The sequence below is a fragment of the Loxodonta africana genome, chromosome 2 (assembly GCF_030014295.1).
Source record: "Loxodonta africana isolate mLoxAfr1 chromosome 2, mLoxAfr1.hap2, whole genome shotgun sequence".
NCBI lineage: Eukaryota > Metazoa > Chordata > Mammalia > Proboscidea > Elephantidae > Loxodonta > Loxodonta africana.
Window position 1 is genome coordinate 201,363,535 of NC_087343.1, and position 26,092 is coordinate 201,389,626.

Consider the following 26,092-nt stretch of genomic DNA (forward strand, 5'->3'; position numbering starts at 1 on the left):
TATACCTCAATAAAGCTGATAAATTTAAAGCAAATGGCCACAGAGATACTTTAGTAGGGACAAGAGCAGCCCCATGTCCTGCTGCAGGTCAGGGGCTCTCCCGGCTCCACCCTCTCTGATGCAGCCTGCAAGGCCCACTCTGGTTACCCGTGGCCCCAGTCAGCTACTACAGCCCAGGAAGACTGGCCTCCCCCTGCACTTAGCCCTGTGGGGCAATCACTTGGGCGGTTCTCCATCACAGGTCAGCACAGGCCCTGCTCTCTCCCTGAGGCAGGGGACTGAGTGTTGCTGAGCCTCCTGACCTGCCAGGGAGAGCCCAGGCCTATGCAGAGCAGAAGAGATTTATTTAGGCACTGGACACAGTATGGTTTTTCTTTCTTTCAGGGGTTTATTAAGGCATTGAGCAGTGTGATTTTTAGCCGTGTGAAATGAGTACAAGGAAATCTCTCTGGACTGGGGGATGTGCTTTTGAAGTTAATGGTGAGGATGATGAGCTGAAAGGGCATTTAAAGTAACACCTGCTTGCCAAGCCCACGCTGCTCCCGTTTTCTGCCTCATGTTCCTCAATCCTCTCTCGGCCCTCAACCTCAGGGGATCCTGGAGAGCACCTTGAGGATTTCACCCCGTTGGGTGCCCAACAAGTACATGACCTCCCTGCCTGGTGCCAAGTGGCAGGCAAGGACCCTGGATTGCACAGCTGCGGGAGTGTCCTGTGAACAGAGACCAGCGTGGTCTGGCCACAGTGCGCCCACGCTAACTGCAGAGGATGCAGGGCGCAGAGGGCATCAGGCAAGCGGAGGCAGATCTGAGAACCTCTGAGGCTTTGCAGGCCGTGGCCCAGGCTCAGGTGGGTTCCAGCCGGACAGAGAGGAAGCTGGGGTAGGGAGGACCTCTTCTGTGCCTCAGGGGCAGCTGCCTGCCTCCAGGGGCCCAGGAGACCCAGGCCCGGGGAATCCATCTAGGCAACTGGGTCTGCACCAGCCTTCTTTCCATTTACAACTCTTGCCTCTCTTGGGGAGATCTGGAGGGGTGCATCTCTAAGGAGAGAACAGAAAGGGGAAAGGAGAAGGAGGGAAGTAGGAAACGAGAGGTCAGTCCCCACTTCCGCAGCCTGGTCTGAGCCACTCTTGACGTAGAGCTCAGCCGGAAACCCCAGACTGCTCATGGTCACTAGATGTGCTGAACTGCCTTTCCACCTTCTTTTGGTCCTTGATCTTGAGCCCAATGTCCACCCTTTTCTCAAAGAAGTTCACCAGCACAGACTCTGTCAGGATGGAGGCCAGGATCTGCTCAAAGGAGATGCACCAGTCGGTGTCAACAGTGCCCTCACAGTGGACCGTGGCCGTGTGGCTGCTAACCTTCCCGCCCACCAGCACTGTGTCATCCGTGAGGTCTTCACACTGCAGTGAGCCTGTGCTGACCACTGAGTAGGAGGACATGGACATGTCGTCTTTGGTTTCATCGTCAGACAGAAGCTGGGAGGGCGAGCCCTGCCCCTCGCTGCTGCCCCCTTCACCCACCACCTGGCTCTCCTGCAGTGCCTTCCCAAGGTGGGTGTCTCCGCCAGCTTTGGCTTGGGGGTCCCCTGCAGCTGGTGGCTGAGGTTCCCAGGCGGCGTCCTGATGGGGCTCAGGCACTAGGGATTCCTCCTCCACGGTGGCTGTAGTGGCTCTGTCATGGTCCCCACTGCAGGCACTGTCCCTGGGCTTCCTGCCTACCCGGACTGAAAACTTTTTACCGACCTCACCGATGCGGAGGAGAAGGCTGGCCACGGTGGCAATGGCATGATACAAGTCCTGCTCCATGGGGTCTTCACTGAACATATTATAAAGTGTTTTGCACAGCTCAATAAACTGCTCCTATTTAGGAGAAAAACAAAAAGAGAACAGGGAAATGGTAAATAATGGGGCGGGCAGCACTCGTTTCAGCCAGAATGATGATGCCCATCATTCTAACTAGCATTGTCTTGTTACTCATCTCCACAAACCTGTGCCTTATTATTCCCATTTCACAAGTTAGGAAACTGACGCTCAGAATGGCAAAGTGACTTGACCAATGTCACATCGCTCTAAAAAGGGTGAGGATGTGGGGAATCCAAAACTCATTCATTGTTGATGGGACTGTAAAATGGTATGGCTACTGGGTGGAAGTTTCTCAAAAAGCTAAATACAGAATTACCATAAATCAAATCAAAACCAAACCCACTGCTGTCCACTGAATTCTGACTCAGAGATGCTATAGGACAGGGCAGAAATGCACCGCAGTGTGTCCAAGGCTGTAACCTTCATGGAAGCAGACTGTCACATCTTTTTCCTGCAGAGTGGCTGGTGAGTTCGAACCGCTGACCTTTTGGTTAGCAGCTGAGAGCTTTAACCACTGCACCATCACATGACCCAGCAATTCCACTCCTAGTATATACCCAAGAGATGTGAAAGCAGGAATGTAAACAGAGACTTGGACACCAACGTTCACTGCAGCACTATTCACAAGAGCCCAAAGGTGGAAATAACCTAAGTGTCTATCAACAGATGAATGGATAAAGAAAATGTGATATTATTCAGCCATAAAGAAAAATGAAGCTTTGATACATGGTACAATATGGATGAGCCTTGAAAATATTATGCTGAATGAAATAAATGACACAAAAGGACAAATATTACATGATCTCACCTACATAATGTATCTAGAATAGGTGATGGTATAAAGGCCAAAGTTTATTAGTGGTTACCAGGGTGGATGGGAGGGGAAATAGAAAGTTATCGTGTAAGAGGCACTGAATTTCTACTAAAGATGATGGAAAAATTTGGAAATGGATAGCGGTGATGGTTGTACACCATGGTGAATGTAATGTGGCATAGTGGTTAAGTGCTATGGCTGCTAACCAAAGGGTCGGCAGTTTGAATCTGCCAGGCGCTCCTTGGAAACTCTTTGGGGCAGTTCTACTCTGTCCTATAGGGTTGCTATGAATTGGAATCGACTTGATGGCACTAGGTTTGGGTTTTTTGGTTTTTTTAAATGGTTGAAGGGCCAAATGTTTTGTTACACTATATACCTTACCGCAATAAAAACAACAAAAAAGGACTTTCTTTTCCAGCTGCCTCTCTTTCTGCATGTAGGGATGAGGTGTGATTTGGGGCTTCTCCCTTTCTGTACGTCCATTCAGTCAGCAGAGAAAGATCTATTTCTGTTGTGACTTTCTAAATGCAGTTGCCACAAGGCTTTCTTCATTGTGTTTAGGAATTGCCTCGGGCTTTTTACATTTTTAATCAGAAGCACTTCAGCTTTGTCCTTCAAAGAGGCTCACTAGGGGCCATGAGCGTAACCTGGGCTGGTGGGGTGAAATAGGGTGGAGAGGTCTGGGTTGGCACCGCAACGTCACACTTGGTATGGGGCCTCCCTTCACGGGGCACCTTATTCTTTAGGCCTGTGGGTGGCGGCATCCTCAGGCTGCAGGGTCTTCCTCAGACATAGCCAGAGCAGGGCCTAGCCCATGGCTGTGGTTAGATGTCTCGAGTCTGAATCCAGGGTCTCACTCCCTGGTGGTGACACCCTGGATAGACACCGAGGCCCCAGTCTGGGACCAGCAAATGGGCAGGAGCCCTCCCTGGTTGTGTGGGGTGGGGGCCTCGTGTGCAGAAGCCTGGGCAGGGCCTAGGAAGTCTTGGAAACTAACCTTTCCCAGTGTCTCTCTAGTTCATGGGTATGGATTAAATCTAAGTACATCATAACCATGGAAATACCACCTGTACCACACCTTGAAGCCTTAGACACTGTCTTTCTCAAATCACTGCTGACCGCCATCCTGCACTGAGGGCTCTGGGTGTCGGGAAGAGGGGTCCCACTCTATTGGAGGTTGCTGGAGTGTGGGGGTTCAAGTAGGGGGTGTCAGGTTCCAGTCTTGGTGGAACTCTCCAGAAATGTCTTCTGTGGGCTCTGATTGAGCCTACCTGGTTCATCTTGGGAAGATCTTTGATGGTCTCCTTCTGAGCCTCCTTCTCCTTGGCCCACATTTGGAGGTAGTGCCGATAGTCCTGAGGGCTGGTCCCCTTCTCCTCTGCATGGTGAGGAAAAAAGAGATTAACCTCTGTCTATAAAAGGAGATACAGGGGGCTAGGGGCTGGGGGCTGGCAGTAGGAGCAAAGTGGGCTTGGCTGTTCCCGGGCATGGAGTGACGTGGGCCCTATTATTAAACACCCTAGAGTTTGGGGATGGTGATGGGAAAAAACACACAGGATACCCATGGGGCTCCCCTGAGTTTTGCTGAAGTTGGTCTGACCTAAGCTGATGAAGACGGCCCAGACTTCCCTCCCCAGGGTGGTGAAAGAACCACTCAGAAGGCTGGTGGGGGCACAACACGGGAGGGACGATGCAAGCCAAGTTAGAGGGTCCTGGCAGAAAGCAGGCAATGGTGGGGTGTACAAGCCACCACAGTGACGGCCCAGGACTGATGGAGAACTGCGCCTCTGTGGGCACCTGCTGAGCTGGGCCAGTCACACCTCAGCATCGGAACCACCCCACAGGTGGACAGGGCCAGGCCGGAGGCCAGGTGTGCCATCTCCCCTGGGCAGGGGCAGCTCTCCCACAGGCCTGTACCTCCTCTTTTTTCTTGAACATCCTCGTTGCTAGCTCCCTCTTGCTCTTCTTGCGGGAGTGTTTCTGGACCACCAGAAAAATAAAAGAACAAAGAGAACATTCTTCTTATGTTATGATTCCTTGAGAGGTGTGGTGTGTGTTCCTCCTGCAGAGCCAGGCTCAGGTATGGGCCTTTCAGTGGGGCCCGCCCCCATCAGCACCAGCAGCAAGGGCCTGGCTGTTTCTTCTGTTGTTGTTGTTGAGAATATACACAGCAAAACATTTACCAATTCAAGTTTCTACATACATAATTCAGTGACATTGATTACATTCTTTGAGTTATGCAGTCATTCTCACCCTCCTTTTCTGAGCCATTTCTCCCCACATTAACATAAACTCACTGCCCCCTAAAGTTCCAATCTAATCTTTCAAATTGCTGTTGTCAATTCGATCCCATATAGATTGTTCTTAAAAGAGCATAATGCTCAAGGCAGATGTTTGTTGCTAGTTAAGCTAGACTATTAATTTGGTTTTAAGAAGACTTCGGGGAATATTCTTGGTTAAGATTTAAAGATTAGCTCAGGGCAACGTTTCACGGGTTCATCCATGGCTCCAGAAAGTCTGGAGTCCATCATTTCTTCATCTGATTACATTAAAAGAAGTCACTGAGCCCTCACTTCCTCTTCTTCAAAGGAAGACAAGTCTCACCACACTGTGATTTTTTTTTTTCCTTCCTAGTGTGTGTCAGTCTGGAAGCTCCACTGAAACCTATCTACCATTGGTGACCCTCCTGGTATTTGAAATGTTGACCACACTGTCTTTTAAATGAACGATGATGCACATCGTGGACAAAAAGTCCAAGAACCAATGATTTCTGTAGTTTCTGCTAAAAAGGGCAAAAATCAGAGAAGTCCTAATTACCAATTCGACCTGTAACTGCCAGACCAACCAAGAGCCATACTAGGTGGGGGGGGATGTCTGAGGACAGGGCTCTATGCCACTGTCCCCAGCCTCTCCCAGGAGGGCCAGGGACAAGCCTTAAGCATCCCCGACTTGCTCAGGTTCTGAGTACAATAGTAGAAGGGGCACCTGCTTTTTTGGTTTTGTATACTTGAAATCCAGGTCCTCAAACTGAATATTCAAATTCAAGTAAGCCTTTGGCATCATCCACAGGACTGCTGTGGATATCTTAACACATACTATTTTTATTTTCCCTATTGGGCCAATTCCTCATGAAATTACAAGGTTCAGTTACGGCTTGTTTTGTAGGTGCGTTACACACCACCAGTTCAATCGTCAAAACCCCAGGGCCCAGAATGCCCCTTCTTCCCTGGTCAGATGCTCCCAACGGGCACAGGGTTGTGTCCTAAGAGGTATCCAGGGTATGTATTTTTCCTTTAACGAAAAGATGATGTGGAACGTTAAAAAGTTTTCCGAGGCAAGCACCTACCAACCATCCCCTCTCCAGCATCCCCATGTCTGGCTCCATCTGTTGTTTCACGTTGCTACAATCACAGTATTTTGAATTCTTTTTCTAAGAATGTGACATCAGAATAAGTTGTGCATGTGGCCCAGAGCTGATGCCCTAATGCCTGAGCCATGCTCCATCATCCTGTTCTTGTTCACTAACCACCCCCACCAGACACTGAGGACAGAGGGGCAGACCAGCTCTTGGTCCTTTTCAAGGTGAAGTCCCGAAGGGCTTTTTGACCACATGGCGGGTGGCAGGAGGCTAAGCCAGAGGCTCTGGGAAAGCCCAGTGCCAGGGAGCATATCTGGCTGCTCCTGGGGACTGACCTTGTGCCTCCCAAGGCAGGAAAAGATCCAGATCTGAGGCCAGAGAAGAGACTGGAGGAAACAGCAGAGAGGAGGGCACAGGGAAGGTAGGCCAAGGTCCAAGGAGGCAGAGACACAGAGAGACAAGAGTAAGAACACAGAGGGGCTGGCTGCCTCAGGGAGAGTGGGGGCACCCCAGGTGAGTGGCTTCACGGAGTGGGGGCGCCCCTAGGAGAGGCGACCTCAGGAAGAGCCTAATGCCCCTGGAGATGCCTCAGGGAGGGTGGGGGCGCCCCCAGAGAGAGGCCTCACGGAGTGGAAGTACCCTGGTAGAGAGGCCCCAGGGAAAGTAGGGTGCTCCAGCATAGAGGCCTCAGGGAGAATGAGGTGCCCCAGGATAGAGGCCTCAGGTAGAGTGGGGTGCCCCAGGAGAGAGGCCTCAGGGAGTGGAGGTGCCCTGGTAGAGAGGCCTCAGGAAGAGTACAGCACCCCAGGAGAGAGGCCCTCAGGAAAAGGGGGCACCTTGGGAGACAGGCTGTCTCAGGGAGAGTAGGGCCCACAGAAAAGGCCTCAGGTAGAGTGCCCTGGGAGAGAGGCGGCCTCCTCTTGCCCTCAGGGCAGGGCCTAGGCCTGCAGCCCCTCCCCGGGCAAGGTCCACCTCCGTGGACCAGGAGGAGACTGGGGCAGCCTGTGGCGTGGGGTGGAAGAGCTGGCTCACCTTCTGAGGACCTGTCCTCTGTGAAATAGCAGGCGGCCTCCAGGGCTGATTCGGCCTCCTCTGGGCTCAGAGCTGTGCTCAGGGAGGAAGGAAAAGTGAGGGCGGGAAGATACAAGTGGACTCTAGACTCCAAGCATACACTTGAAGAGAGCATGACTTGCGAGTCCTGGACTAAGGCTTCGCCTGCCCCCACGGCCAGTCCCATGACTTAGGGCCCACTTATCACAACACTTGGCAACGAGCTCACGGCAAGGGCTGATCTTAGTTATGGGTTACTTTTTCACTTTTACATTGTGATTGAAGCAGCCGCTACGAAGGGTGGGCAGTGAAGTTGGTCTCCCTGATAGCGATCCTCTCAGACACCTTCTGCTCCTATAGACACACTCACAGACCTCGGCCATGCCCAACATTCTCCTGTCACATTACATACTGGCCAACCTCCCCCCGTATTAGCTGATAGTGGTTAGGGCACTACATGGGGGTGCCGACCCACACAGTTCTAGGAGGGGGCTTCTGCGTCCATGGAACAGAGCTAGACAGTGGGAGAGGCTTCATCACTGCCACTCATGAAGGAGGGTGTGTGTGGGTGTGAGCCACAGTCACCTGAGCCAACATCCCCTAGCCCTGCAGGGTGGGGCAGGGCAGGCAGAGGCTGGGAAGCAGCCCTGTGCACCCTTACCCATAGGATCCAGCCTAGATACGGTTTGTCTAGCACTGGCCTCCTCCCTCGGCAGAGTCAGACTCAAGAGGCAGTGGAGACCAACCTTCCAGCCTCTCCTGGAGGTCCCAGAGGCTACTGCTCCTGGCCTCATTAAAGGGGAAAAACCAGCCACTGGGGAGAACACAGCTCAAGAGCAGGGCTTTTTGCTCCGTTGCACAGGACAGCCACCCGGGGACTGTTAGGGGTTACGCTGAAGTCCCAGCCCCTGTATCTGTGACTGTGACCTTGTTTGAGGACATAGGGTTTTTCTTTGTAGATGATATCAGTCAAGCTAACCAGGTCACACTAGAGTAGAAAAAAAGTAGGTCCTAATCCTATATAATTGGTGCCTTACATAAGAGGAGTATACCCTGGTAGCACACTGCTTAAGTGTTTGATTGCTAAACAAAAGGTTGACAGTTCAAACCCACCAGCTGCTCCACAGGAGAAAGATGTGGCAGTCTACTTCTGTAAATATTTCAGCCTTGGAAACCCTATGGGGCAGCTATACTCTGTCTTACAGGATCACTATGAGTCCGAATCGACTCAACAGCAATAGATTTGGTTTTACATAAGAGGAGGAGCCCTGGTGGTGCAATGGTTAAGAGCTTGGCTGCCAACTGAAAGGCTGGTGGTTGGAACCACTGTGCCACCAGGACTCTGTAGGACACTAAGACAGGAAGCTTTCAAAAACTACTTGTCTGGGCCCATCCCTGAACAATCAGGTCAGAATCTTGGGGGTGCAGGCCAGGCACCAGTATTCTGAACATCCCTCTAGCTGACCCCTAGGGCCCCAAAGTCACCATGCAAGGGATCTTAGGTGGCTGGGTGCTATGGAAATGGGATAACCCCTTCCTTGGAGAATTCTTGAGTGTCGCCTGCCTTTCCTGAGCCAGTGTGAGTCCCTGGCACAAAGCAGGACCCTGGTGAGTGTGGGATTCGGCCTTTCCTCTTTGAGTCTCCCTCCCTGTCCCTGGCTTGGACCTGGCCACGGTAGCTGATCTGTGCCCCCAGGGCCAGTCTCTTGGTGTCCCTAGTAAGGCCAAGGTCTGCTTAGAGAAGCCAGAGAGAAGCGGGCCCCCTCATGCCCACTTGATGTGATCCCTTGGGTAACCCTGCAGCCCTGGGCAGTGCCCACAGGCTGACTGTCTGGAAATACACAGGAATCCTTAAGAAACTTAAGACAAACTCAAGAGGCCCAGGTTCTGAATGTGAATCCCCCACAAGTCCCTCATGGTGTTTTCGGCTGAGCTGCCAGTTCTCTGTCTGGGACCCTTGTTTGTGGGGAGGGTCTACCTTGACCTCCTTTCTGCCACCCAGTGATGCCCAGCACTGACAGGACTCTCCTCCACATCCCTCCCCAGGTCATGGCCCTGCTCTCAGAGTTCTGCCTCCTCCTCCCCTCCGCCGCAAACAGCCTCATCGGGACCAGTGGCCTCGATCACGCTCTGCAAGCCCACTGTGCTCTCTCAGGCCCGTCAGTCACACAGAAGCATGTGTGCCCTGGAACGCCAGCATCCCAAACTCTGGACAGGTGAGAAGCCCACACCCAGGCGTGGGTAGGGAGGCTCTCACCTGGGGGAAGGTGCAGCTTGTACAGCACTTTGAGCTTCTCTGTCAGGTCCCCATGGTACATCCCACCTGTGGAGAAAGCCCAGAGGAGAGCCCATTGGCAAGGGCTCCAAGGCCTTGCTGCTGGCTGCACTCAGGGCACCTCCCACCTTGTAGCTGGGCCCCCTGGAGCCCTGTTTCCTGCTTCCCCATGAGCACTGCCAGAAAGCCCAGCCTTCCTCTGGGCATGCAGACCTGGGGTGAAGCAGCCCTGGGCTGAATTAGGAATGGGAGCTGAAAAGGAGGGGACCCACTGATGTCTGCGAGTCTCCAGCAGGTACCTCCTCAAGGGAGGAGGGCTCAAGGCTGCCCTCTGCTGGCTGCAGTGGAGTGAATGGGCTGGGGAAGGCACTGGACAGCTCCCCCAAGAAGGTGAAGGTAGGGACTGTGCCCTGAAGTACGCACTCATGCCCGTCACGAACTCCTTGAAGTTGATGAGCGAGTCCTTGTTCTTGTCCAGGAGCCGGAACATGCGCCCTGCCAGCACGGGTGTGTGCAAGCCGCAGGCCCAGGGCGTCAGGTTGGCGAAGAGCTCCTGGAATTGGCTGGCGTCAATCCGGTACTGCTCCAGGCAGGGCAGGCTGGGATCCCTACGGATGGCGGTGGTACGGCTGCCTCCCCAGTACTGACTCGCCAGGTGCTTGGCCTGCAGGGGACACAGTCCGATGAGCAGCCTGGCCCCTTGCCCAGGCTGTTAGGACAGCTGAGTTGGCCAGATGGTGTGTCAAACCCCGCTCCGTCCAGCCCCAGGGGTGGCAAACTCCAGGCCAGACACTTGGCACCCTCACAGAACCTCTCTTGGAGGTGCCACTAACCCCACGTTTAACACGTTTACAGATGCTGATAGAGCACTTGGCAGCTCATGCAGCGGGCCACAACCATAAGCACAGCGGGCCACGGCAGGCAAATGGCAGAGCTGGGGCTTGACTCTTCTGACCTAAGGCCATAGCACTGCAGCCACCTCATGGACTGAACTAGAGGTAGCTGGAGAAACAAAAGGGAAGTGGCAGATAGAGAGGAAAGGCAGTGTAGCGTTTGCTGTTTGTGCCCCCTCTTCAACACCCTTTCTCCTTCTTCTGTTAACAGCACCTCAAATTTTCTGGGGGAGCTCTTCAGCCCCACTCTTAGACTGTGGGTTGAGAGGGGTACTGAATAGCCCCACTGCTGGTGACGGGTGGGGTGGCCACGTGACCTGGGTCTGCCTAGCTGAACATGCCCTCCTCTGGCCAGAGTATGTCTTAGGGAAGGGGACCCAACTTGAGTCAGTCCAACAACTGATCCTGGGTCTTTTGCTAAAATCACTTGGGAAAAAAAATTCTTTTCACTGGGGTTACCGAGAGAATGGGATGACCCTGGAGCTGCTGCCAACACCCTTCTACTCTGTAGGAAGGGCAGTCCAGGGAACACGTGAGGTGGGGACGACTGACAGAACATTTCAGCACCTGGATCCAGCCATGTCCGAGGCTGTCCAATCCTAGACTTCTCAGTTACTCTTCTGTGTAGGCTGGCTTGATTTGATTTTCTGTTCCTGAAGCAGCATCCTGACTAAACTCTAAGAATAACTAAACTCTACCATGAGAGGTTCACGGTCGTTACATCTGAATGTGCCTTTGTATCTACTCTCCTGGCAGGAGGCTGCTATGCTAAGGATGCATCAGGGGACCAGAATGGGGCACTAATACTAACTGCACCGGGGTGAAGGGGAGGTGATGTGTGCCTGCTCTTGGCTGTCACCTTAAACACCACGTACAGGTCCTCCAGCTCTTCAATCGAGAAGCCAACGTCTCCAGGTATAGCTCGGACCTAAGAGGAAAGAGAAACAGGATATGCTGGTGGATTCTCAAGTTCCTGCTCCAGTACAAACGAGACACTGAGACAACCATCACCCTGTCGATAAGGACAGAGACACCAATCACCCTTTCGGTGTCTCTAGCTGGGCATACACATGAGGGTGGTCCAGTGGCTGGGGGGCATTCAGGAGCCTCCCCGAGCTCCTTCTTGGGGTGGGCACAGACAAGCCTCAGTGTGGCCTGTGACACACTGGTAACTGGTCAGCCTTTCTCTCCTGGACATGGAGTGAGTAGTAGTTGTTTAGCTCCTGTTGCATGGATCCCTAGAAAGACTCTGGTACACGGTCTATGGAAGGTGTTCTAGAACTTCCCAGATAATTCTTTTTTACATTAGTCACAGTTGGTTTCTGGTACTTGAGACCAAAGTGCTCTCACAGCTACTGACCTGAAAAGAAGGGTTGGGAATACTGAGACAAAGCAAGAAGTCCCCGGCTTGGTGGGGTGGGGTGGGGTGGGGTGGGGTGGGGTGGGGATGGTGGGCAGAGAGACGGTGAACAGGTCACGGCAGCACAGGGTGGCAGGTGCTAGGCAGAGGGCATCCCCAGAGATGACCTGACTCCTTCCAGGGATGAGGAGAAGGCTTAGGGCGGAGACACAGCATGCTGGGCAGCAGAGGGTGGCAACCCCAGGGGAAGGGACGAAGACCAGGCTGGTAGGGAACAGCCTACAGGTAGTGGGGCATCAGAGGTGTTTTTCCACAGACTAAACCGTGAGCAAAAAAATGACTGGGACCTCTCCCACTGCCTCAAATCCACGCCTGCAACCCTGGATTCCAGTCACACACCACATCCTCAAATGTAGACCCAGGACACCCAGGCAGGCTCCCAGGCAGAGCTCTGCAGTCTACCCCGCTTGCAAAGGGGTCTGCAGATGTCAAGCTGCCCTCTCCCCAGGGCTTGCACCCTACCCTGACCCCTGCCCACAGCCCTAGGAACGGAGCCTCATCCATACCACGCTTCGCTTGGCCGTGTCTTCCAAGGACTGGATCACTTTCAGCCTCTGTTTAAACCGCATCTGTTCAATGTCGTTAGCCCGCAGGCTGCTGAATTTCTGCAGGCCAGAGAGGACTCAGTAAGACAAGGTGTGACCCCAGTGCCGAGCCACGGCCAGCCTTCTCACTGCCCCGTGGAGCCCATGTGCCCTGGAGCACCCTAGCCAACTGGACCCAGAAGTGCTGACCTCATATGACACTTTCAGTAGCTCAAAGATGTCCACCTCTGCAGGAGGGTCGTCACCGCTGGTCAGCAAGGCATGGAGGTGTGGGATAGGAGGAGAAACACTTTGCTTGTTGACCACATTATCCAGGTATCTGCAGTGGCACAGGACAAAAGGTAGCTATCAGTCTAGACAACCCATAGGCACACAGGTCTTGTCTGCATGTAGACTCCCACTGAATGAGCGTGCAAAGGACTGGGATTCCTCAAGGGAGGGGACTGGGATTCCTTGAGGGAGGGGGGAAATGGGCTGAGGATAGGAGAGAGGCGTGTGCCCTGGCAAGGCAGGATCTTCGCTGGAGGCCTGAAGAGAGAAGCCCCACCATGAGGCATGATCACCAACTCTGAAGAGTAAGGCCACCTTCTGGGCTGCATGGGCAGGAATCCCTTATAGGCCCAGACCCTACCACACCAGGATAAAGTCTTGTCCCATCTGGAAGGGCAGAGGCTGACCTGGGGTCAGACACAGGGCACTGGGCAGAGCCGCTGGCTGCTGCAGGGCTGCAAATCAAGCCACAAGGGTCCCCTGGGGCCTGGGGGAGCCTTCTCCTTCTTGCCCTGCTGAGCCACTGCCCACCCCAGCCAGGAAGAACCAGGCCCACAGGAGCAAAAAGGCACATAGTAGGAGGGACCTACTATGGCAGTACCTGTGAGTCATAGCCTCCAACAGTAACCAGTTGCCATACCAACTAGCCCAGCTTCACTCCCAGCTGCCTGGCTCCTGAGGAGGGCCCAATCTGTCTAGTAGTGACCAGCCATAGATGCTGGTCATGGGCTGAGTGGTCTAACATGAGTGTGGACAAAGTGCTACCTGAGCCTTGAGCAGGGATGTGTCAACCCCACAGCACCACAGAGCCCCAGTCCAACAGATGCCTGGGCTGGCTCCATGGCGGCAAACACGTGCAGGGACAGGCAGGACTGTGCAGCCGCAGAGCATGGGGCCGAATGAGGCCGGGAGGGGCTGGAGGAGGCCAGGCTGGGGAAGGCCAGGGTCAGATCCTGGTTAGAGAGAGACCTGGCAGGTGTACACCCGGAGGCAGGGTAAACGTGGTGAAGGAAGCCGGGGTCCAGGTGAGGGTGTGGTGGCTGCACTGGGCAGTGGGGATGGCAAGAAGCCATGAGGGATGGGACATGGGATGCAGGGAGGACGAGACGCAGAGGCCTAAGCTGTAAGTGAGGCTGGCTGGGTGTCAACGTGTTCAATGTTGGAGAAGGCCATGGAGCCACTCCTTCGGGGTGGAAGGGGGGACACTGCTGTTGAGCCAGGGAAGCACAAAGCAGGCTGCTTTCCTGACCCAAGGGCACTCCGCCTCCCTTGGCTGTAGGCCTGCCATCCCAGCCGTCTCTTGATCACCAACAGAAGTCACCTTGTTTGGACCTCAGCTCCCGGCCACGCCCTCCAAAGTGTCCCTGAGAACATGGCTATGTGGTGGCCCCACTCGCCATGTACTTGCCACTGCCTTGCTGTAGTTTCCCCAGCATTTATTGTTCTCCCCAGGGTGGAGGTTCTCTCCTGCCCTGGGAGCAGCCTGGCACATGGTGACCACAGTCACTGCGGGACAGTGTGTGGCCGCTCCCTGGCAGGAGGGAGGTGGAGCAGGCGGTGGTCACCTGCCCAGGACCGTCATGGCCTCGCCCTCATCCATGCAGCCCAGCAGCTGCTCCGTGTTGGCATCCAGGATGGCCAAGGCCACTTGCAGAACCACCTTGATGCCCTCGTAGAAGAAGCAGTCAACAACGACCACGGCGCTCTCGAAGGGCATGACGCTGAGGAAGAGGGTCAGGAACCAAGAGAGTGAGATGCTGGAGATCACCCCCAGGTCTTGCATCTTCTCTGAAAGCTGCGGCAAGAAGTCTCTCGTAAGCTCCTCGAAGATGCCTTGGTCCACCAAGGCACCTGCAGAGAGGATGGAGGAGTGTGAATGGGCTCCCACACCCAGGCCACAAGCAGGCATATGTGGAACCCCAGGGCCTGAGGGACAGCAAGCTGTCCAGCCTCACATATGGTGAATGGCTGAAGGGAGCAGGGAAGGTGAGAAAGATGACAAGAAAAACAAACAAATCCCGTAAGTATTCTTTCTATAAATTCATATCATTGTGTGCAAAGAACTACTTCTTCTATTACACTTGGTTTTTCTTTTGGGGAAATTCTCCCTAAAAGAGCCTAAGTAAACAATTGCCATGGTGATTTCTGTGTGTCCTGTCATAACTCTCGGGAAACAGGATGAGACCTTAAAGGACTACAGGAATGATAACTCCAAAAACTAAACAGCAGGTACTATGGATTGAACTGTTTGCCCTTAAAAGGTGTGTTGAAATCCTAGCCCCTATACCTGTGAACTTGACCTTTACTGGGGAAATAGGGTTTTTCATTACAGATGTTATAAGTCAGGTTAACATGAGGTCATACTGGAGTAGGGTGGGTCATATTCCCTTCTGGAGAGAAGAGAGGGAGTCACACAGGGGAAAGATAGCCATGTGGGGATCACCTCCAAGCCAAGAAACGCTCAGAGCTATCAGAAACCGATAGAGATAATGGAAGATCTTCCCCTAGAGTTGAAAGACAGACAGCATGGCCCTGCTGATACCTCGAAACTGGACTTCTAGCCACCAGAACTCTGAGAAAGTAAATTTCTGTTCTTTAAAGCCACTCACTTCGTACTATTTTGTTATGACAGTCCTAGGAAACTAAGAAAGTTAGGGGAAGAACATCTTAAAATAACAGACTTAATTACACAAGTGATTACATGTATGTGTAAGCCAATTTCCACTGAATAACCCAGATCTCATGGGCTGAGTTCATAATTATTGAAGCTGGGTAGTAGGTACAAGGGGGTTTACTATGCTCTCTACTTGTGTATGTTTAAAATTCCCTATACCAAAAAACCTTTTAAAAAGTCAGATGGGAATTTAGGCCCAAAACAGATTTAAAAAAAACCTGAATATGTACTATCTTCCATCACTGCCAGTCACTGGTAGGGATCCACACAAAGTGTGGGCCGCAGTGTGGAGTATTTGGGGGCTGTCTTTGTCCCTCTAATTTCAGTGTGTGATTGTCTCAGTTTCCTGATCTGCAGATGGGACTGCAGGATGATGGTGAGAGCTGTGGGAGCTCACGCAGAGAGTGCTCAGCACAGTGCCCCGCCAGAGGAGGCCACTGGCCCATGGAGAGCCATCGCCAGCTGGAGCCTCAACTCAGGGCTGGGTGGAGGGTGCGGGGGACATGCCTCCTTCTTGCCCTGGCCAGCCCTCAGGACACTCACCCACTACCCTGGTGTTGTAGTAGTCGGGCAGCATCCGCTCGCAGAGGGCCACCAGCAGCCAGAAAGCCTCCTCCTCACTACCGTAGAGCAGGAGCACAGACGTCACGATGTTCATGGCCTGCAGGCACATGGACAGGGAGAGGCAGGTGTTACAGACTGAACTGTGATACCAAAAGGATATGTGGAATTCCTAACCCCCGTACCTGTAAATATGATCCTGTTTGGAAATAGGGCTTTTCTTTTTTTATGTTAATGAGGGCATAAAAACAACAACGAAAAAATGAAACCCGTTGCTGTGGGGTCAATTCCAACTCATAGCGACCCTACAGGACAGAGTAGAACTGTCCCACAGAGTGTCGAAGGAGTGCCTGGTGGATTTGAACTGCCAATCTTTTGGTTAGCAGCCATAGAACTTAACCACTATGCCACCAGGGTTTCCTACCAGAGTAGGGTGGGTCCTAAGCCTAATCCCATCTCAGCAGTGTTTTATAAGGGAAGAACAGACATAGAGAGACACACACAGAGGGAGACGTCACGTGAAGATGGAGGCAGGTACAATCGCAAGCCCAGGAGCCCCAAGGATTGCAGAGAGCTACCAGAAACTGAAGGAGACAGAGAAGAACCTTCCCCTAGAGCTGATGCCTTAAATTTAGACTCCCAATCTCCATAGCTGTTAGAACATAAATTTCTGGTCTTTAAAGCTGCCTGTTTGTAGTGTTTTTGTTACAGCAGCACTAGGTAACTAAGACAGTAAGGTTCACACGATTGGCTATCAAGTCAAACTGTCTTTCCAGCTTCCTTCTACAAGCAAGTCTGCCCCTTCAGGAGCACCCAGGGATGCAGCATCAAGAAACTGTCCAAGTCCAGCTCCAGGGAAATGTGCCAAAAGGCAATTTGCAGGAAATCAATTTGACAACAGCAGTCAGAGTCCGCACTCAAATGGGACCAGAGGCCCTGAGAAACCAGAGAAGGCAAGACGCTAGCACAGAACACTGCTGTGGAGCCACATCTGGTACCTGGGTGAGGAGTGGAGCCAAGCTGATGTGTGACTGTGCTAACCGGCCAGGTCCCCACACCATGGACACAGGGAGGTCTCTAACTCATGGAGCCTCTGACAGACAGATTTAAAGGAAAAAGCTCCAATCGGTTGACTAACTGATTTTCAGCACACTGGCTTTCTGTGAATGGGAAACCGGTCATTCAGAAATGATTTTTAGGGAGTTGGCCTGTTTCCCTGAGACCCAGGTGCAGGTGAGGGCAAGAAGAAGCCATATGACATGGCCAGGAATGCTCACGAGATTTAAAATCAAATGCTGCCAGGACGCAGACTAGAAAAGCACATGAAGTAAAACGCAGTATACAGCACAGGGATGAGATAAGCAATTTATACATACATATACAAAAAAAAAAAAATTTTTTTTTTTTATACAGATACACACACACACGTTTTCCTTTCTGGTTCCCTACGTCATTTAAAGAAAATTAAAACATGCCATTATAACCATTTTAAGCGTACATTTCAACGGCGTTAACTACATAATGGTATATAACCATTACCACTACCTCCAACATTTTTCATCACCTCAAACAGAAACTCGGTACCCATTAAGGCATAAGTCCCTATTCCCTCGCCCCATAATAATGTTTTTTTTTTTTTCTCCCCTGCATCATAATTTTTATTTAAATGTTTCCCTACTAGACATAAGGCACCCTGGTGGTGCAGTGGTTAAAAGCTCGGCTGCTAACCAAAGGCTGGCAGTTCAAATCCACCAGCTGCTCCTTGGAAACCCGGTAGGGGAGTTCTACTCTGTCCTTATAGGGTTGCTATGAGTCGGAATCGACTTGATGGCAATGAGTTCGGTTTTTTAGCTTTACTGGACATAAGGACAAGAAGGGCAGGAGATGTGCTTGATACATAGTGGGTATTGTATTAAGGTTTTTTTAAAAAAATTGTGGTGAACATATACGTAACAAAACATACGTCATTTGTCATTTCAACATTATTTTACACGTACAACTCAGTGACATTACTTACATTCCTCATGTTGTGCAACCATCGCACTGTTTCCAAATTTTCCCATCACCCTTAACAGAAACTCAGTACCCTCTAAGCAATGAATCCCCTTTTCCCCTGTCCCTAGCTAGTAAACATGAATAAGCTTGATTTCTATGCATTTACCTATTCTAGATATTTCAAATAAGTAGGATCATACACGATATACCCTTTTGGGACCAACATTTCACTCAGCATAATGTTTTCAAGGTTCATCCATGTTGCAGCACGTACTATAACATCGTTGGGATTCCCTGGTAGCATGGTTGCAGGCCTAGGCCGTGGGGACCTGCTCCTGGGAGCCCTGATGGGGACATGCTGCTTCCAGGCCTTGCCACGCCCCTTACCTGGCAGTAGCCAATAGTGGGGTTCCGGAAGGCATAGGCGGTCAGCACCCGCCGAAGCGCTGCGATCCCAAGCTCGTTCTGGAAGGCAGGGTGCTCCGGCATGGAACGGTGCAGGTCTCGCTCGATCTCCTCAGTGGCCAGGCTGTACTTCCCCATGGACTTCTCCACCAGCTTGGCATAGTAGCCGGGGTGAGTGACCAAGTCATTCCAGGCCCCTGTGGAGACACTGGCAGCTGTCTCTCTACTCCTCTGGTACTCTGGGGGCCACGGCAGGGCAGGCTGGAGACGTCAGTGCACCGTAGAGGAGGCGCACCTTTGGGGTTCATTAGAAGGTGTGGGCAGAGCTTCCCTCATGCACCCAGGAAGGTGCATCCACCCAGGACGTTCCCGTGGCTAACTAGCCCTCTCCCTGAAGCCTTCGAGCAGCCCAGAGTACAAATGTTGCCAGCGTCTGTCCCGAAGGAAGGAAGCTCAAGGGAGCCTACTCGGCCTGCTGTGGGTGGAAGGCAATCCCTTGACATCTGCTTCCCAGGACCCCTCCTGGCTGGAGCCTGGGTTAGGCTGCCCCACTGCTTGGAGCTCTGATTTCCCCTCTGGAATAGAAGGCAGCAGCTCCCACCTGGCCACCCAAGGAGATGGCCCAAGATCAAATAAGCTAATGCAGGAGGGGAGTGTGTCGGCTGTGCTCACTGTGCGAGGCTGGGAGTGCACCCTGCTCACCAGAGAAGAGGAGCCACAGCTCCCCTCGCAGGCCCTCGGGGATGCCCTTCAGGACCAGCTCGCGGGTCTTGGCGGTGCGGTACATGCACATGCCGCGCCCGTACTCAAAGAAGTGAATGTTCCATGACTCCTCTTTCATCTTCTCCTTGGCCTGTGGGAAAGGAGGTGAGGCTTGTGGGCGAGGTGCGGCCACCTCAACAGGCCCTGACAACAAAGCCCCGCCCCCACTACCTCCCAGCAGTGCTGGAAGACTCCCACATAAATCATCTACAAGGGCTGACCAGCAACCTCAGATTTCATAGTCACTACTGGAAATATGCAGGCTAGGCCCAGGCTGACCTGGCCACATACCCTCCTAAATCATCAGAAAAGAAGACGCTGTGGGCTTTCCCCTTTCAGAGCTCCAGAGCCACACGGTGAGGATTACCCACTCATCCACTGAGAAAGTTGGGCTATTGGCCGACACTGACTGCTCAGAGCTCCATCTTACAGTCCCAGAAGGGTAGTGCCCATAGTGAGCCTCGAGGGGGCCTGGCAGAGGCTGTACCAGCTGTAAGACACAGCCCCCAGGCTGAACCAGTCTTGCCCTGACTCATCGCTGTTCCCATCAGTGCCCTCGTCCGAAACACCAACCTTAGCGCTTACCCCTTTGGCCCCCAGGACTTCTGTGGACGAGTTCCTCTGGAAGAGCTTGAGCAGGCCCTGGGATGCAGTTGGCGCCTCCTGTGTACAGCTCTGGCAGCCACTGGGGGTGGAGGATGGGCAGGTGGGCTGCTCTAAAACCTCCTGAGGAGCTGAGGGAGACTAGAAAATAAAACAGGGAAGGCTAGCACCCAACAACTGAGGGCCCCGACGCAGGTCCTTCTACGTGCACGTCAAACCACAGAGGTGGACCAAGTCACCTGGCAAGCAAGGGTTCTGGCGGGGTGTGTGTGTCCAAGAGAGAACCTGGTCTGGCAGGCAGGAGGGTGGCCCACATCTCCTCTCTGGCCAGCTGTACACCTACACTTGCCTTCCCTGTAACCCAGCCTATCTACAACGGTGAGTCAGGGTCTTGTACAAAATGGGCTCAGGGGCACACTGTACAGGACTTCTCCAGGCAAAGGAAAGAAGACCCCTCCCTCCTGAAGCTGCTCCTGACCTCTCCCTGAGACCGGGCGCCCCCTGCAGGGTGAGGCTGTCAGCGTGGGCAGCCTGACTCCACCTGCTTCCCATCCCTTGCTCCCTGCTCCTTGAGGCCCCTTCCTCCTGCTGAACCTCTGCCTTGGGCAGCTACTGTTGGTACCTGCCCTGTGCCCACTGTCCTGATTTCCCACTGGCTCCAGGAAGCAGCAATGCTGAGCCCTTGGGCACAAGGCATGGCCCCTACCCAGACCCAGCCTGTCTAAGCACCCCCTCTGCCCGCTGCAGTGCCCAGTTCAGGTGTGGGCATCAAGCCATGCCTGTTGGGACTGTTGGGAGAGAGCACACAGCAGGAGAGGAGTGGGACCCTGGAGGTCCTGGGGCCCCCACAAGCCCAGGCACAGAGCCCCTGGGAAAGGCCATGCAAAGGGATGGACCCTGAGCATGGAGAGTGCTGGATGCGCCACAGGGCCATGTTCACTCTGATAGTCAGGCCCTATAACTTGTGTTGAGCCTCCTAAGGGCAGAGGCAGCTCAACAACCCTGCTTATGTACCCTTTCACCCAGTTCTGCCTCACCCTTTCTTGAAATTCCAGATCAAATCCCATCTCTCCGAAGGAACCATTTTCCATAAAAAAGAAATTTACTATGATGAAATATATATAACAAAACATTCTCCATTTCAACCATTTTTACATGTACAATTCAGTGACATTAATTACATTCACTACGCAGTGCAACCATCACCACTATCTGTTTCCAGATTTTTAAGAGCCTTTCCTTAATGTCTCCAATACACATGGACTCCACCCATCCTCTCCCCACATAGTACTAATCTACTTAATAATTTACTGAGCATCTACTACAGAGCTCAGAAATTTAAAGGTCTCCATGGGCGAGACCAGGCACGCTCTAGAGAGCTGGAGAGCAGAGGCTACCTCTCAGCTCCAACTGGCTGCCGCCCAGTGGGAACACGGGCCCTGGAATGCCAGCACTGCTGATCTCTCCAGGGGACTAGATATGTGGGTTTTTACATGAACTCTCTTAATGTATTAGTGTTTCACAAATTCAGACTGAACACTAACACACCCACCTTGCCATAACAGGAAGCAAGGAAGCTATCAAAGACCACTAGTGTTGTGTCAAAAGGACTCAGGAGCTGATCTGAGTAAGCTTCCCCTGGTTCAAGATGGGACAATTTAAACATCCTTAAGGATAACAATTTTAATGGCATGAAACACACCTGGCTGTTTAAATCTGTAAGTTCATAATTACACTAAAATAAAATAAAAAACTAATAGGTTACATTTGGAGGACACTAGAAAACCAACTCATTATTTTGACACTGGTGAATACAAGAACAGAATAAAATATTTACTCTGCCCCTCCTGTATAAACTGTGCCTCAGGGTAACCAGTAGTTGAGAAGGGGAGGGTTATCTTTCTAGAGGTATTCCAGCTCATGAACAGGAGGACAGAATCAGAGTGCCGCCATTTTGCAGTCCTGAATGAATGACTAGATCATCAATGACTGATGGTAACACATGAAGAGGAGATGGCCAGGTGCTGTACACACAGCGCCTCTACCCTAAGGAACAGATCTGACCAAAAGACCCCAGCTGAACCTCATCTGATCAACACTCAACTACCAACTCACAAGGAACAGGAGACAAAGGAAGGTATTAAATGCATACAGAATATGCAATCAGCAAAAATCAGACTACGAGAAACTCTCCTGTAAAAATGACCCGATTCCTTCAATAAAATACTGCAAGAGAGAAATGGAGCAGAAACCTGTAAGATTAAAAGGAATTTAAGAGACAGGCTACGAGGAAAGGCCTGGTGATCTGCTTCTGAAAAATCAGCCAAAGAAAGCCCTACAGATCACGATGGTCCAATTCCATTGTGCCTGGGGTCACCATAAGGTGGGGGCTAACTTGACAGCAGCTAATGAGGGACACATGAACCAATCATAATGCATGCATGGCCTATATGTATCTCAGTTCAAACAAGCAAACTCTAAAAAGTGGGGAAACGCGAATACAAGTGTTTGATGATACTAAGGAATTATTGTTAATTTTGTTGGTACAATAATGGTACTGCTGTTAAGTCTTTTAAGAGGTCCTTGCCTCTAGGAACAACTGCCTCCTTTGCCATGAGACCAGAAGAACTGGATGTGCCTGACTACCATTACTGAAGATTTTGATCAAAGGCTCTACAGAAGAATCCTGGTCAAAAGGGCAAAAATGTAGAACAGAATTTCAAATTCTCATGGACTCCTGACTTTCTGGAGCCATGGAGGCTGATGAACCCCTGAAATTATTACCCTGAGGTAATCTTTAAACCTTAAACCAAAAATATTCCCTGAAATCTTCTTAAAAACCAACAATAATTTAGCTTAACTAAAGTGAAAAATGTCTGCTTGAGCATTATGGTCTTTTAAGATCTATACGGGATCAAGGAAACCCTGGTGGTGTAGTGGGTAAGAGCTACGGCTACTAACCAAAAGACTGGCAGTTTGAATCCACCAGGCGCTACATGGAAACCCTATGGGGTAGTTCTACTCTGTCCTACAGGGTCGCTATGAATCAACTCGACAGCGATGGGTTTGGTTTTGGGATACGGGATCAAATTGACAATACCAACTCAAAAGATCAGATAGGAACCTTCCAGAGCAGTGAGTTTATGTTAATGGGGGAGGAACAACCCAGAGAAGGAGGATGAGAACAGCTGCACAACTGGAAGAATGTAATCAAAGTCACTGAATTGTACACAAAGAAATGATTGAATTGGTATATGTTTTGTTGTGTATATCCTCAACAACAAAATAAAAAAGAGGGGCCTTTATTTGTAAGCACTCCATATTGTATGACTGACAAGTGAAATGACAGGTAGACAACAAACCCAAGCTGAACAAGTCAAGCCAAACCAAACCAAACCTACTGGCAGGCCCCCTCTGGCCTGCAAACTGCTGGTCAATAGCCTCTGGCCCATCAGGGGTTCTTTGGATTTGGGAGATCTTACGGCTTCAGACACAACACTGTTGTTGTTGTTAGGTGCCGGTGAGTCAGTTCCGACTTGTGGCGACCCCAAGCACAAGAGAACGAAACAGCACCCAGTCCTGCGCCATCCTCAATCGTTGCTATGTTTGAAGCCATTGTTGCAGCCACTGTGTCAATCCATTTTGTTGAGGGTCTTCCTCTTTTTCACTGACCCTCTACTTTACCAAGCATGATGTCCTTCTCCAGGGACTGGTCCATCCTTGTGAGATTAGCAACCATGAAAAACAGAGTGCTGTCTGAGGCCTAAACAGGGTGGCTCTTGCCCTGGTGCAGCAGAAGTTCGGGAAGGATGGAGATGAGGGTGGCCAGAAGTTTCTCATGTGAAATGGGACATGAGGGTGATGCTTAGGAGGAGACAGGACCCCAAGTGGGAGGAGGATTGGGGGGGTATGGACAGGGTGCAGGGGAGGCCTGTGACCTCAATGACAGGTTTCTGGCCCTAAATTAGGCTCTCCAGCCAAGGAGCACAGAGCAGGGGCTCCTCCAGCCAGGGGACCCCATCACATACCATGGGGTCAGACTCCAGGGGATGCCCAGGGCTGCCCCTGGCTCTTCTCCCAGCCCTGCTTCTCCTGGTGGCCTCCTCTCACCTCGGGGGCTGCGTCCACTATGCTGGCTTTCCTTTCCCCGATGCTGCTGCCTGGCTGCTTGGAGGGCGTTTTCTGGAGGAAGTCCGAGATCCTCTGAACCAGGAAATCTCGGTCTTTCAGGTTGGCAAACAGGAAGGTCATTTTACTCTTGGTGCTAATGGACAGAGGGCTGGGCAGGACACTGGAACTGTCAGCTTTTTCAACAATGGTCACCTGAGAAGGAAAAAGATCTCCCTTGGTTATTTACATCTTGGGGATAAAATTTGGGCTCTTTTTTATGGTATTATGCGAAAGATTTACTTTCCACTTTTAGAAACTAAAAATTTCTTAGAGCAGACAGCAGAGTTCACACACACACACACACACAAACACCTCATTATCAACATCTTACATTAGTATTAGACATTTGTTGCAATTAATGAGCCAAAACTGATACACTATTATTAACTAAAGTCCATGCATTATTCAGATTTCCTTAGTTTTTCTCTAATGTCCTTTTTCTGTCTCAGGATCCCAACTAGGATCCCACGTTACATTTAGTCGTCATGTCTCCTTAAGCTCCTCTTGGGTGTGACAGTTTCTCAGACTTTCCTTGTTTTGGATGACTTCGGCAGTTTTGAGGAATACAGGGCAGGCATTTTGTAGAACCTATTTGTCTGATGTTATTCTCACGATGAGACTGGGGCATGGGCTTTTGGGAGGACAACCGCATGTATTAAGGTACATATTGTTAACATGACTTATCGCTGACGGTGCAGACCCTCATCGCCTGGCTGGGCTAGTGTTGGTCAGGTTTTTCCACTGTGAAGTTACTCTTTCCCCCTTGCCGCACTGTCCTCTTTGGAAGAAAGTCACTGTGTGCGCGTAGCCCACACTTAGGGAGTGGGGAGCTGTGCTCCACCTCCCTTAGTGTGGAGTATCTGCACAAATTATTGAGTTCTTCTGTCCAGGAGAAGGCTGGGCATTTTTAGGAACATGAGGAGACATTTGTGGTCCTCAGGCTGTCCTCCCTGAACACAGTGGTGAACGGGAGGGCCTTGTTTTCCAGGCCAAACTGTATTCCTACCCTGGCTCTGCCACTTTTTGCCTGACCCTGAGCAAGCTGCTTGACCTCCTTAAGACTCACTCTCTCACCTGTCAGTGGGGTGAGCACATCCACCCTGCAGGGCTGTTATAAGGATTCCAACGTACAGTATGGAGTTCCCTTATAAATGGTTAACATACATGGCTGCTAACCTAAAGACTGGAGGTTCTAGTCCACCCAGAGGCACCTTGGAAGAAAGCCTGGTGATCTACTTCTAAAAAGTCAACCAATGAAAATACCACGAAGCACAGTCCTACTCTGACAAACACCAGGCCGCTGTGAGTCGAAGTGGATTTGACAGCAACTGGTTTTAATGTAACATGTAAAGGGCTGAGCCCAGCTGCTGGCAGTTACTGGCTTCCAAAAGCCTCCCAGTTGTTCCCTATTTTAGAACATCATGAGCAGCCCCTGAGCTTGAAGGCTTTCCCCAGCCCTTGCTCCAAGTGAGCACTCTTTACTAGCATGTGCATGTGAGCTCCAAGGTGCCCCTCTGAGGTGCAGAGGGTCAGGACTGACATTTCTGTGGGCACCTCTGCAGAGACCACCGTCCAGTGGGGGAACAGACTGCAGACCTATGTGAGGAGGTGATGAGTGCTGTCCACAGGGGGAGCTGGGGAGGTAAAGGGGCTCCGTTCGGCTGACGGCAGCTCTAAGGAGATAACAACTGGGCTGAGACCTCACAGCGGTGCATGGTGGTGGGCGAGGCTAGGGCAGAGTGCCCAGGCAGAGGACACAGAAACCAGCTGAGGTGGCAGTAACAGTGACTCTATGGAGAAGAAGAGGCCGAAGAGGCTGGGCCAGAGTGAGAAAGATGGGGAGAGAGGCCCTGGGTCACTGAAGGTTTCCAGGTCACAGTGGGAAGAGGGGGATTACTCTAATTTGCAGGAGAAGATGCTGGAGGATCCTAAGCAGGCACCAACATGATCTGACTTCCACTTTAAATTACTTGGGTGGCCGTAGGAGAACAGGTCAGAGGGGTCAGGGTGCGGTTAGGACACTCCTGAGGTGCCTGCACAGAGAAGGGCGTCTTACAGGTGGAGCCGGCTCTCCCCCAACACACCTGAACAGGCACCTGTGAGCAAGGGAGGCACCAAGGCCCCCTGGCTGGGACCACAAGGAGTAGGACAGTTTAGGACAGTCAGTGCTGGGCCAGGACGTCACCTCAACTCTCTGCACATCTGTGCCCCAAGATGCTGGGCCCAGACTCGTGCAAGGCAGTCCTGCTGCCCCAGCTCAGCAGAGCTTCTCTGCCATCAAAAAAACTGGTTTTTTGAGTCCTTTGCTGTTGACTGCCCTCAGGGAAATTGAGGCAGCCAACTCTCCCATACCTACTCACAGTTGCACTGCAGCTTAAGGGCTCTGCACAAGTGCCAGGGAGGTCTCACTGCTCCAGGATTTTAATAAAACCACA

The 26,092-nt window shown here is 51.8% G+C and overlaps 1 protein-coding gene across 5 annotated transcripts in view; it reads right to left on the reverse strand.

The window, feature by feature from the left end:
- Window positions 1-368: 368 nt before the first annotated feature.
- Window positions 369-26,092, reverse strand: part of TBC1D9B (TBC1 domain family member 9B) — a 42,649-nt gene continuing 16,925 nt past the window's right edge. The window contains exons 7-22 of one of the 5 annotated variants that reach the window (XM_010593261.3): window positions 23,598-23,810; window positions 19,458-19,628; window positions 18,825-18,975; window positions 18,105-18,319; window positions 15,705-15,822; window positions 14,053-14,338; window positions 12,407-12,536; window positions 12,179-12,277; window positions 11,112-11,180; window positions 9,783-10,023; window positions 9,342-9,407; window positions 7,067-7,138; window positions 4,594-4,656; window positions 3,948-4,054; window positions 1,748-1,859; window positions 369-1,037 (exon numbers count right to left, since the gene is read on the reverse strand). In XM_010593261.3, the coding sequence (XP_010591563.1) occupies window positions 994-1,037; window positions 1,748-1,859; window positions 3,948-4,054; window positions 4,594-4,656; window positions 7,067-7,138; window positions 9,342-9,407; window positions 9,783-10,023; window positions 11,112-11,180; window positions 12,179-12,277; window positions 12,407-12,536; window positions 14,053-14,338; window positions 15,705-15,822; window positions 18,105-18,319; window positions 18,825-18,975; window positions 19,458-19,628; window positions 23,598-23,810 (2,157 nt within the window). In that variant the 3' untranslated portion in view covers window positions 369-993. Of the gene's footprint in view, window positions 1,860-3,947; window positions 4,055-4,593; window positions 4,657-7,066; window positions 7,139-9,341; window positions 9,408-9,782; window positions 10,024-11,111; window positions 11,181-12,178; window positions 12,278-12,406; window positions 12,537-14,052; window positions 14,339-15,704; window positions 15,823-18,104; window positions 18,320-18,824; window positions 18,976-19,457; window positions 19,629-23,597; window positions 23,811-26,092 lie in introns of all 5 variants that reach the window. The other 4 variants (XM_010593254.3, XM_003404705.4, XM_010593244.3 and 1 more) reach the window with 4 other exon arrangements.